The following is a 13,367-nucleotide window of genomic DNA, read 5'->3' as shown; positions in this document are numbered from 1 at the left end:
GGTTAGAACAGATAAAAGGAAGTACTTCTTCACCCAAAGGGTGATTAACACATAGAGTTCACTGTCACAAGAGGTGGTGGCAGATATAGGCATAGATGGCTTCAAGAAGGGATTGGATAAACATATGGAGCAGAGGTCCATCAGTGGCTATAAGCCACAAGGTATAGATGGAACTCTCTGTCTGGGGCAAGTGATGCTCTGTATTCTTAGTGCTTGGAGAGGGCAAAAGTGGGAGGGCTTCTGGTGTTCTGGCCCCACTGGTGGATCTCCTGATGGCACTTGATTTTTTGGCCACCATGTGACAGAGTGTTGGACTGAATGGGCCACTGGCCTGATCTGACATGGCTTCTTTTATCTTCTTATGTTCTAGCGCATGGATTGGGAGGCAACTGGGCAGTCATGGTGGACAGAGGGAAAGAGAGAGAAGGGAATGGGTTGGAAGGAAGGAACACACAAGAGTAGCATTCTGGATAACAAAGGGACAGCTGCATGAGTAGACGAAGGAAAGTTCAGACAAAAAAAAGTTCAGGGAGCACCCTATCTACCCCTGTGCTAATGCTCTATTGCCTCCCCCTGAGACTCCAAAGTCTGTGCTAGCATTAAGCAACATTGCACATACAGTTCTTTTCAACATTACCCTCTTTATGCCACTCTCAAAATCTTACTGGTGGGAGCTGACAAAAGAACCATTGTCCCCACAGACGGAAGGAAGAGAGGGACACAATGGTTTGGGTGACTAAGGACCACTTTCTTTATTATTAAATTAACAACAAGGGCTATAAGCATAACAGGTAGCATGGCAGGGCCAGGGGATGAAATACCCCTCCCCTGCCACATGACGGGTGAGCCACCCTGCCCCTAGGTATAGCCAAAATACATGGCTCATACCCAGCCAGCCTAGCAAAGGTTATGCCCTGGAGTTCCAACCCCCATCCGCACGGCTGAAGGGCGGATCAATCCATGCAAACCCGAGGCAGTCCACTTCATCACTCAACTAGTCTGCACGGCCCAGGAATGATTTAACTAGACCCTGTGCCCCAAAACTGGGTTGCTATTGGTGCTCACCAAGCTGCATAACGGAAGTTAGGCAAAAAACCCAGCCAACCTGAAAGTAACCAGCCTACTTAAACCAGCCACACCCTAGCCAATTCCACAATCCCTTCTACAAGCAGTGTGAGGTAGGCGAAAAACACCACTTCCAACAGCCAAAAAGGAAGAGATGAAAAAATTCCTACCTGGTCCCCTATAAATTAAGAGCAACCAGCTATCGCCCACACTGCCTCAAGGGCGGGAGGGTGGGCCGAGCATGAGGCAAAGACTGGGAGGCAGAAGCAGAGATAGCCGTTAAGGCGTGCCTGCTCTGCCCTCACCTCCCATAATGCCCTGCCTGCTCCTCCTCCTTATGAAGGGGCAAAACGGCCCCTGGAGACAAGGCTGTGCAGCCTGCCTCAAGTTGGGAGCTGCATTGTATCTGTAGCTAAGTTTCTGTTCTTTGTAATAAAAATATGGGCTAAGTTAATGTTCTATGTAGAATCTACTCAGATGCTCTCATATTATACACCCATAGTGTGTGTGTATAAAATAAAGTACTTGGATTATGTCCAACTGCATCCGTAAAGCTGCACTGGATCCTGGGATGCATAAGTATCCACTGGAGCATGCAATGGACCCTGAAGAACAAATCGTTTTACATATGAAAGTTAAAGAAATTGTATGGCTTTGTTTTTTATCTTGCTAGCAATACTTCCTAAATCAAACTGGTGCCATCTGACTGGCCAATCCCAACACGACAATCCCAGTGTAAGCAGTCCTTGAATTGCACTCTCAGTTTGCTAAAAATAAATTATATGTTTGAAATGACTTATAAATGATTTATGTTAGTAATTAATCTCTTTCTTTGAATTGATAATTTTGAAATCTACTGAATTATATATAAATATCTCTCCATGATGTTTATCATTTTTTAGGGAAAGCTCAGTTACTATTAATTTTGTATTAATTTTTAATACCCTATTTATAAGTGCTGTTGAAACCTGACTGAGATGCAGTATGTTATTTTGTCACTAACCTTAAATCACATTATACATATACATACATACATATATATATACATACATACATACATATATATATATATATATATATATATATATATATATATATATACATACATACATACATATATGTATGTATGTATGTATGTATAATGTGATTTAAGGTTAGTATGCTTGATGTACTTAGGACTCAGGTTTCTTTGTACTGCTTAGGAAAATGGAAAGGTCCCCTGTGCAAACACCAGTTGTTTTTTACTCTGGGTTGATGTTGCATCAAGTTTTCATGGCAGACTTTTTTACAGGGTGGCTTGCCATTGCCTTCCCCAGTCATCTACACTTGCCCCCCAGCAAGCTGGGTACTCATTTTACCGATCTCAGAAGGATGGAAGGCTGAGTCAACCTTGAGCTGGTTATCTGAATCCAGCTGCTGCCGGAATCAAACTCAGGTCGTGAGCAGAGAGTTCAGACTGCAGTACTGCACCATGGAACTCCTTTGTACTGCTTACATGAAGAGAAAAACATGTCCAGCAATGAGATTGATCTCCAAAGCTGATCTATACAATCATCATGCAAACAGATGTTTCCCCCGTTGTTTTCTTATGCTTTAAATGCCCATTTTTGACAAGTGAGAAGGTATATGAGGGACAGCTGCATGCTTCAAACAGAATATGTACAATTAGTTCCCAATGACCAGTTGTGTCAAGACAGACTCCTTTGGTTCTTTATAGTTAATATTCCATTATATAAATCCAGAACTGTTATTGTAATATAGTGCAATGGAATAGAAGTTGAGGTATCTTCCACATCTATGTTTTGGTCCAGCTTGGCTGCTAATGCTAAGCGGATCCTCTCCCTCTGCACCACACCATCCCCATCCCCAGCTTCCACACAGCACTGTGTGGATCTTGTGCACCTTTCAGGGTTCTTCTGGCTTTTCTGCAGTATTTCCTAAACTTACTTTATTATGATGAGTTTTTTAAAAAAAAGATTGCAGCAAAGCTGAGGTGGATGCTATGTAGATGAGGATCTTCCTTCATCTTCCAAGTGTGGAGGAGGATTTTTCTTATCCTGTCCACATTCTCTCCTGCAAATAACCAGAAGTTTTTTTCAAAAAATCATCAATTGACATAATCATTATAGTATTATATACCACTAGACTAATGTCAGTTATTTATCTTTAACTTGGAATGAGGCTTGTTGTGGGAAAATAGAACTCTAGAAAGAGGCTCTGGGTGAGTGCCCCAGCCTTGGGTCTCAGCATCAATTTGCTGTGGCACCATAGCATGATGACAATCATGCAGATGCTGATGCTCAGCATTCCTTTCATCTGCAGTGCATTTTTGCCACCTTTTCCTCTCATATTCAGCCTTGCAGCATTTAGCATCGGCATGTGCTTGTGATATGATCAGTCTTTTTTTGGACTAACATGGTTGTGTTATGGTATAACATAGAGTATGCACTTCAATGGGAATTGATCTGACTTCAGCTATCCATCTCCTCCCCCCTCCTTGCAGCCTCTAAATAGGAAAAGTACAGTCTTTCTCCACAGGGCCGGAACTAGGGGGAGGCAGAGGGGGGTGCTTGCCCCAGGTGCTGACGGGGGGGGCGCCAAATTGGGTATGGAGTCCATTGTATTCTATGGGACTGTAAGATAGAATGGCCTATAAGGGGGCGCCATTTTTTAAATTTCCCCCCCCCCCAAAAAAAAACACATAGATCTGGTCATTTTTCTCCACAGTGGGGACCAATGCAGGAGGGAAGCAACCTCAGCAGGTATAATGCTAGACAATACACCCTGGGGAAACAGCGAACAGAAAGCAAACCAAGTGCTGAAGGAAGGAAAAACAATGCAGAACAAAAAAAGAAAACCTGATGAACATGCACAGTGAAAAGGAGGCAAAACACTTGTGTGTAATAGGTCATTTTTTGTTTTTGCTTTGCTTAGAGGGGGGGGAGTTTCTATGAACATAAGCAGTGAATTAAACAAGTTATTCAGCTTGAGTCCTTTTTTTCTGTCAAAGCTTACTTTGAGCTAAGAAGAAGATGTTGGATTTATATCCCACCCTTCACTCCGAAAAGTCTCAGAGCGGCTCACAATCTCCTTTACCTTCCTCCCCCACAACAGACACCCTGTGAGGTGGGTGGGGCTGGAGAGGGCTCTCACATCAGCTGTCCTTTCAAGGACAACCTCTGCCAGAGCTATGGCTGACCCAAGGCCATGCTAGCAGGTGCAAGTGGAGGAGTGGGGAATCAAACCCAGTTCTCCCAGATAAGAGTCCACACACTTAACCACTACAGCAAACTGGCTCTCCAAGACTTTCTAAGGTGGTTATATTAATTCTGAATTATTTGAATTAAATATGATAACAACAAAGGTACTCCTGATTATATGCAGAGTGGATTTCTACCCACTGGACAACTGCAATGGGGCCTAGGGGCCACAGCTTCCAGTTAGAAAGTTATGCTTTCTAGACACGTGTGAGATCCACTACTATCTTGCTTTTGAAATTAAACACTCTTCTAGCTAGTAAAATTTCTCCCGCACAGTAATATAATTTGTTAAACATATTTCCATTACATTTGATGAAAAGTTTAGCTCTGTGTGTGTGTGTGTGTGAAAATTTTGATATGAAATTGCTTGCAATATGTTGGTTTACTATCAACAATGCAAGGTGTTAGTATGTAAAACCTTTTTCAAAATTCAATTTCTCACAATATTTACAGATATAGATGAGTGCAGTGAAGCGGTAACCATTGCCTGTGGAGATCATGCAAAATGTGAAAATTTGGATGGAGGATATAACTGCTCCTGTAAGGAAGGTTATCAACCATCCACAGGAAAATTACAGTTTAAACCAAACGATGGCACTTCCTGCCAAGGTAAATGATATTATAGAGGTTTGTGTGTTATTATAGAACTATATCTTCTGAGAAGCCCACCTGTGACTCTTTCTCTTCTGTTAGATTAATCAGCTGGATACGAAAAACTGGCAATACATGAACTCCTAGATTTTTAAGAATATGTGTGTTTATTGAAAAACAGAACTAACATTGTGTATTATAACAGATTTGATGCTCTTCTTGTCGGCATCAACCAATGTTAAGTGACCAAATATCTTGTGTAAGTCACTATAGATGGCTAGGGTTTTTTGTGCAGGAATGCACAAGAATGCAGTCCCACCTGGCTAGGTGTCAGTGTGTGGTCTACTATGCAAATAAGTTCCTGCTGGGCTTTTTCTACCAAAAAAGCCCTGCAAGTACCACACAATCCACTGATATTAGGACCCAGATTTGTTACACTTGAGTAAATGTTGGGCAAATTCAAGCTCTTACATAAATGTGATAATTTGTTTCACAAAACTGGTCCCTTTTAGCAATCTCTTGTTAAATCAAATAATGGTTTAGGCTGAGACCTAAAATGGAATCATGGAAATTTTTCTCTTTCTGAGAACCAGGGGTTGTTTTGTAGAAAAATAGGTGGTAGAGCTCATCCAGGGATAGTTATGCAAATGCACATACTATTCAATGGACAAGGAGGTGGAACTCTCAGAAAGGTTCAGGAGCTGTGCTCCTGTGAGCTCCCACTTAATCTGAGGCCTGCTGAGAACTGAGTTGACTGTAGCTTCAAAGAACAAGATGAGATGAGAGATGTCACAGATGCCATGCAGACCATTTGGCTTAGCAGTTTCAAAGCTAAAGAATTCAGGAGAATGCATTCCATCTTGTTAGTACAAATGCTTATGGACTGGGGCAAGGTGCTTTCTGTAGACTACATGGCAACTCAGCTGGTTGGTGGAGTCACCTGGTTAGCAACACAAATGATTGATCAAGTTTTATAATTTGTTATACACTGGATTGATCAACTAGAATCATACCAGCACAGGTCAGTGTGTGCATGAAGAAAGATTCTTCAGTTTAGTTTTCACCCTTTGTCTGAATTACATCCAACTCTGGGACACTTCTTGATTCTGGGCGGGCCAAGCTACCCAGAGTCCTGTCTTGGACTTTGAAACCTAGTTGGACTCAGTCTTGCTGGGTAATATCTAAATCTTGAACCAATGTTTGTAAATGTGCAAAATTTAGATATTTAGCTATATTATTTTATCCTTACCATTCACTGTTCTTTTATTGCATTTTCCTTCAATATTTAATAAATAGCCTTACTCACACCTTTTGGTGATCCTGGGTTTGAGAGCTTCAATCTGACTCCATCACTTTACCCATATTGACTACAGTTACCAGAATAACTGTTTTCTGGGCCTCACCTTGTAAGCATCCTAACTTGCAGGGTTAACTTCTTGATCTTAGACCTGGAAAGGCTGGAGAGGTTTAGTCCCTTGGTCTCTGACTGACGAGACAGGTATGAAGATTAACACTTCAACCCTTTTGTTTTTGTCTTGACCAACCTGTCATCCTTAAGGGGAACTCTGGGTTTAAAGCCTTTTGACAACTTTGTGCAGCAGTCACTTGAATTCACTGGCTTAGATCCTACAGGCCATTTCTGATGAGGCTTAAGTATCTCCGCCACAAAGAAGGAAAGACATTTTTGCCAAGTGTCTTCTGCCCAGTTTGTTCCTGTGCTGTTCATGGGGGTAACCTGACTCCTAGAAACAGACTTTAGGAGTGCTCAGGAAAGTCCTTTTCCAGCTTTACCCCATTTATCAATCTTGCAGAACCCAAACCATATATAAAGTTTTTCCTCCAGTTTTTTTTCTCAATCTAGATACCCTTCCCCCCCCCCCAAAAAAAAAAATCAGGTCAATTTAGGTGTGCATATTTTTTTGTCATTTTCATTAGTGATAACCAATATTATTACTAAAGATATAACTGAGGGATGTCAAACATGCAGTTTGGGGGCCAAATCAAGCCCCCGTAGGGCTCCTATCAGGCCCCCAAGCAACTGGCTGTCATCTGCTTCCTTCTCCCTACATCTTGCTTCCTTCTGCATAACAGCTTGCTTTGCAAGGCTTGCTCAATTGCACAGGAGCTTCAGAGCAAAACCTCTATTCTACCTAATTGACTGCTGCTGATAGGGATGGAGAACTGTAGAAACCTTTGACAGCAAACCTGAATAGGTTCTGTTAGAGATTACGAAGTGGCACATTTATTAAATATCTAGAATTGCCCTGGGCTGCACAAAATCAGACAGTAATAGTATCTAATTTTTTTTTGGACCAGAAGGTGGTTACTATAAGTTAATATACAAATTGTATCTAACTTCATGACTGGGGAAGGCAATGGCAAACCACCCCGTACAAAGTCTGCCATGAAAACATTGTGAAAGCAATGTCACCCCAGGGTCAGAAACGACTGGTGCTTGCACAGGGGACTACTTTACTTTTACCTTTTACCTAACTTCACACAGACAGAACCATATATGCATCACTGATCAAAATGTATGCTGGAAGCAGGCCTCATTTTGGGGCAGAGCTCACTGGAGCAGCACTCAGGAAGCTGGCCCCGGCCTCATTGGCCAGCTTCTTCCAGTTAATGGGGCCGGCTTCTCTTCCTGGGTGGTTTGAGCTGCCCAGCAAAAGAAGCCTCCAACCAGGCTCTGTGTGCAGCATGGAGAGACCTCCCCACAACATGCAGATCCTGGGGATGGCTTCTCTTGCTGAACAGTTTAAACCACCCAGCAAGATACGCCTCCAGCTGGGCTCTGCATGCAGCATGGAGAAACCACCCCTGCTGCACGCAGATCCCGGGGCCAACTTCTCTTCCTAGCCAGCCTAAACTGCCCAGCAAGAGAAGCCTGTAAGCCCTGTGTGAAACAATAGTGACATTAGGGGGTGTGGCCTAATATGCAAATGCATTCCTGCTCTCAGATATCACACTGAAGAGGAAATGGGTGAAGTTGCTCCCCAAACTATACTAGGCATTACTTGTTCTGGTCTTGTGGATGATTTATCACATGACCAGTCAAGGCCCATCCTAAATTCAATTCTCCAACTGGACATTATCTATCTATCTATCTATCTATCTATCTATCTATCTATCTATCTATCTATCTATCTATCTATCTATCTATCATCTGCCTGCCTGCCTGCCTGTCTAAAATTTGCATCCAGAGCAGATGGGACTCAGTTGTGAGAAATCAACTGAAAATACCATATTGAAGAATACTGGGCAATAGGAATGGTTTGTGTATGTACAAAATGGTTGCCATACTGATGCAATCCTGTTGTAATGCCTCAATTAGACTCCTTTTTAATTTCAGCAGAAATTCCAGCACCAGAATGTGTGTTGTACCCTGAATGTATAACTGACAATGTTAACAGAACCTTAGCTAAAGTAAGTACTACTGGAGAATAGACTGGTCTGCACGTTTTCATTTTTTTTTCTTGCATTGAAAGACAATTGCTCACCCTTTTAGAATGTGATGCTGAACAATGTGAAGGCTTTTTGAAATGTTTTGGTGGAATGTTGGTTTTATATTGGTCATTTCTATTTTAGGTTGATGTTTTTATTATTATTTTTATATGGGATTGTATGTTTTGAAAACCACTTTTTAAAAAGCAGTATAGAAATATCTTAAGTAATGCATATAAAGCATGTGAAATAGGCTTCCCAACCCTCCCGCCCTGGCGGGGGACCCCAGAATTTACAGCCTCTTCCCCCGCTCTCAAAAAAAACGGAAGCAGGGGGAGGGGGGGAAAAGGCGCCAAGGAGCGTGGTGAGCCACGCCATCTCGGAGAGAAGAGGCGGCAGCAGGGCAGCGGCATCGCCCACTCCGCTCCGCCTCTGAGGTAAAATCAGAGAAGGGGAGGGTGGAGGCAGGCCAGGAGCGTGGCTCGCCACGAATCTGGGTCCTTCTAGGACCCGGACTCGCAGCTCGCCACGCTCCTGGCCTGCCTCCACCCTCCCCTTCTCTGATTTCACCTCAGAGGCGGAGCGGGCGCCGCCGCTGCGCTGCCGCCTCTTCTCCACTTCACCGTAGCTGCTCCTCCGAGATGGGCTCAGCCTGTGCCCATCTTGGAGGAGCAGTTACAGTTAAGCGGAGAAGAGGCGGCAGCTGCGCAGCAGCGTCACCCGCTCCGCTGCGCCTCTGAGGTGAAATCAGAGAAGGGGAGGGTGGAGGGAAGGAAGACTTTTAAGAAGGTGTACCGTCCCTTGAAATGAGATGGCCAAAATTCCCGTTGGGGTTCAGCTGTGCTTGTCACACTCTTGCTCCTAGCTCCACCCCAGTGTCTCCTGGCTCCACCCCCAAAGTCCCCAGAGATTTCTTGAATTGGACTTGGCAACCCTAATGTGAAATAACAAATATAATGAATTCAGTTAATTCATTTGACACAGAAATATGATGGGAGGTAACATCTCTAGGAGGCAGGGTTTCCCAGTTTTACCCTCTCTGCATCCCTTTGAGATAGTGATTACCTAAGGTCTCTCCATGAGTTTTGTGGCTGGGATGGGATTTGAATGCCGATGTTGCCCATCCAATTTCAACTCTTTCTCTACTATGACATCTAGATTTTAAACAGTTTACCAAAAATGTCAAGCTCATTTTCAAACTGAGGAATTAAAATAGAAGACTTTTTAAAAAGATAAGTGTTATACAGATAAAGTTCTTCCTTTGACTGAATAGCAGAAATGTAATAATATAGTATGGTTTTAACTTTCTTTCAGTTTAGAAAAATAAAAGAACCCCTTGCTGTTTTACAAGAAATCAGTCAAAGCACTTTAGGACAAATTTCACCCATAGATGTGATTTCCTACATAGAAGCATTATCTGTAACTTGTCCTTTGATAAGAACCATGAATAACAAGATTTCTGATGAGGAAATGCTGCCTAATCTAACTCTTAACGTGAGTGACTTAACTTTACAATTGCATTTTTGTCACTTTTTGAAGTATAATGCATAAACTTAATAAAAATACTTTATTCATCTAACAGGCATTTGTCAACACTGTGAACAATTTTGTTCAGAAGGATAAAATTGTCGCATGGGAATCTATCCCAACAGATAACAGAAGAAGGCGTCTCACTAAACTGATTCATACTGCAGAACAAACAACCGCTCTTGTGTCACAGAACTTCAGAAAGATGGCAGAGGTTGAGGTTAATGCTAGTGATTTGGGTATGCAAAAAGAATGAATGGTATTGCAGATTATTTATCCGCTTTTTTCTCCCATGACAGATTGTTGACATTAAAAGTAGCTGTGCTTCTGGTTCAATCTCAGTGTGTTGTGTGTATTTCCCTAGGAATATGGGCATAGCTTATGCAAACTGAATGCCTGAAAACAGTCAACACCTCATCTTTGCACACAAGGTTTCCATGTTCAGAATTTTTTTGCTTGGGTAGTCCCCTGTGCAATCACCGTCATTACTGATCCATGGAGTGACATCACATCACAATGTTTTCCTGGCACTTTTTGTTATGGGGTGGTTTGCCGTTGCCTTCCCAGTCATCTATGCTTTATCCCCAGCAAGCTGGGTACTCATTTTACCAACCTTGGAAAGATGGAAGGCTGAGTCAACCTTGAACCAGCTACCTGAACACAGCTTCCACCGGGATCAAACTCAGGTTGTGAGCAGAGCTTGGACTGCAGTACTGCAGTTTACCACTCTGTGCCACAGGGCTCCTTTTGCTTGACCACCACTTTTTATTCTGGTCATTGTATTCTCCCATACATATAAAATGTGTCCATTGTCCACTATAGGCCTATAAAGTGCAAAACAAAGATTTACCTCTCATACATCTTGTGAGTGTGGGACTGTTGTCATGGTTTCCCTTCCCTTGGAGCCCTTTGTGGTGAAATGACCCTTCATCTCCAAGAATCTGTGTAAAGAAAAATCACAACTCTGTAATGTGACTATTGAATTAGTACTCTGAGAATGCTCAGAGGCGAAGCTAAAACTATGACTGATTCCCCATTAGCCTTGTCCTGGTCTCATGCTCCTCTTCTCTGCGGGGCTTCTTTTCAATTTTGCACAAGCTGCCCCAGGGCTATAACTTGCTCCACATCTTTCACATGGCAAACAAGATCCTCTAAAAACTGGATTCTGCTTCTTCTTCTTTTTTCTTGCAAACTGAGGACCCTGGCTTTTTCTGATGGAGCCAATACATCTCGGATCTTCCTGTTTTTCAGCTTCCTTCAACTTTTCCTAGTATTACTGTATTTTCCAGTAACTCCTGTCTGCTCATAATGTGACCAAAATATGATAGACTCAGTTTAGTCATTTCAGCTTCTGGGGAAGTTCAGTCTAGCTGGTAATATGTCTTATATTATTAAAAAAACATTCACCTGAAAGTGGTATGCTAAAAAGCTAAGATTGCCCCCCAAGTCGGAATGAAGAGTCGGACACAATGCATTGGTATAAATAATGGGCCACTTTATTAAACATAATAATAAAATGGCAAAGGCACCCAAACTGCGGCCTGGTCAGGGCTAGGGGTCTCAACAGACCACTCCCCTGCCATTCGCGGGCGAGAGACCCAGCCCCCAGCTGGAGCTGTGTGATGCAGCTCCCGCCAGGCCAGCCCAGCTGGGAGGCATGCCCCAGAGAGCCCAACCACCAGACGCACATCTCAATGGAAGGCACCCTCTAGTCGAGCCTCCGGGACAGTCTTCATTCTCCCCACCCCGGAACATCAAACCCCAAGGTTGATCATGCCAGACCCCAAATTCCCCAAAAGGGAGATGCTTCATGGTCCTCCCCTAGCCATATAGTACCCTAATCCAGGAAAACCTGCCACCACTAAGGCTAAGTCTCTACTTAGGGCTTAGAACCCATCGCTACCCACAGCCCTTGCTGGAGATATGCCCCTGTATAAATCGATGGTGCGGTCTCATTTGGAGTACTGTGTGCAGTTCTGGTCGCCGCACCTCAAAAAGGATATTATAGCTTTGGAGAAAGTCCAGAAAAGGGCAACTAGAATGATTAAAGGGCTGGAACGTTTTCCCTATGAAGAAAGGTTGAAACGCTTAGGGCTCTTTAGCTTGGAGAAACGTCGACTGCAGGGTGACATGATAGAGGTTTACAAGATAATGCATGGGATGGAGAAAGTAGAGAAAGAAATACTTTTCTCCCTTTCTCACAATACAAGAACTCGTGGGCATTCCATGAAATTGCTGAGCAGAAAGGTTAAAACGGATAAAAGGAAGTACTTCTTCACCCAAAGGGTGATTAACATGTGGAATTCACTGCCACAGGAGGTGGTGGCGGCCACAAGCATAGCCACCTTCAAGAGGAGGTTAGATAAAAATATGGAGCACAGGTCCATCAGTGGCTATTAGCCACAGTGTGTGTGTGTGTGTGTGTGTGTGTGTGTGTGTGTATTTGGCCGCTGTGTGACACAGAATGTTGGCCTGGATGGGCCATTGGCCTGATCTAACATGGCTTCTCTTATGTTCTTATGAGATCTCTCAAGAAAAGCATATTATCTTTTTCTGAGAGATGTACCCCATCCCCTCTGTAGAGGTCAGGAAATTCCGTAGAAATATCCAGATGGGGCAGATAGTGTCTCAACCCCCCTTCAAATGCGTTCCTAATTATTTTATTACCTTTGTAGCATGCCCTCTCAATAGCTGCAGGGTCCCACGCACTGTGCCAAACAAGGCAGGGAAGCATGGCTGACCAAATTACAGTGGTTCCAGGCCATCGCTCCCAAATGTACTGAAAATCCTCACGGGCCTACAAGACAACGCCTTGCCTTGTACTAGCCCGAGATCATTCCCTCCTAGGTGAATAATTAAAACCTGAGGAGGAAGGCCCATGCTCTCTTGGACTAACAAAGGCAGCAAGCCCAGCCACTGAAGGCCCCAGCACCCCTGCCACTCAACACAAAAATATTGGCTGAGTCCCAGCTGAGAGCCGAACAAAGTTCTCTGCTCCTGATGAGCGGCCCAAAACACATGGTTATGGCCACAGACGAGAACTCAGCTCCTCTGGCCAGGAACAACAGCATCTAAAAAGAAAAAACAGTCAAACAAGAACATTAACCAGTAACATTACAGTCAAACAAGCAAAGCTGGGGACTGACCAACGGTCGAACATAAGATTTGTAATCTGACGAGCGCCAACGTCCCAAGCGCTGAATGGAGGAGGAAAGATACCCCAGGGCAGCAGCTGTCGAAGCTGCCCCAATTTTAAAGGAGTGGGTCCCAAACCACACCTCAGACAATCCCAGCTCACCTAAAGCTCGTGACATCACAGCCCAAAACTGATGCTTTGACAGCAGGCTACCCTTATTGTGACAAAACAAAAACCCTTCCTTGGGCCCCTGAACTGCCAAATAAGCAGCCAAAGCAGAACTGGGTACAGCTCAAACTCAGAGCAGGTGCCAAGCTCCAGTACTGTACCTCTTTGACACT

The 13,367-nt window shown here is 43.6% G+C and overlaps 1 protein-coding gene across 3 annotated transcripts in view; it reads left to right on the top strand.

Moving 5' to 3' along the window:
* ADGRL4 (adhesion G protein-coupled receptor L4) overlaps positions 1-13,367 on the top strand; it is a 167,558-nt gene that overhangs the window by 79,593 nt on the left and 74,598 nt on the right. For 2 of the 3 annotated variants that reach the window (XM_060232085.1, XM_060232083.1), the window contains exons 4-7: positions 4,779-4,934; positions 8,272-8,345; positions 9,678-9,857; positions 9,946-10,129. In XM_060232085.1, coding sequence (XP_060088068.1) covers positions 4,779-4,934; positions 8,272-8,345; positions 9,678-9,857; positions 9,946-10,129 — 594 coding nt within the window. The remainder of the gene's footprint in view (positions 1-4,778; positions 4,935-8,271; positions 8,346-9,677; positions 9,858-9,945; positions 10,130-13,367) is intronic. The other variant, XM_060232084.1, reaches the window with a different exon arrangement.

The sequence above is a fragment of the Heteronotia binoei genome, chromosome 2 (assembly GCF_032191835.1).
Source record: "Heteronotia binoei isolate CCM8104 ecotype False Entrance Well chromosome 2, APGP_CSIRO_Hbin_v1, whole genome shotgun sequence".
Classification (NCBI taxonomy): Eukaryota; Metazoa; Chordata; class Lepidosauria; order Squamata; family Gekkonidae; genus Heteronotia; species Heteronotia binoei.
Note: the sequence above shows the minus strand (reverse complement) of the source record. Positions and strands in the feature narration are given on the sequence as shown.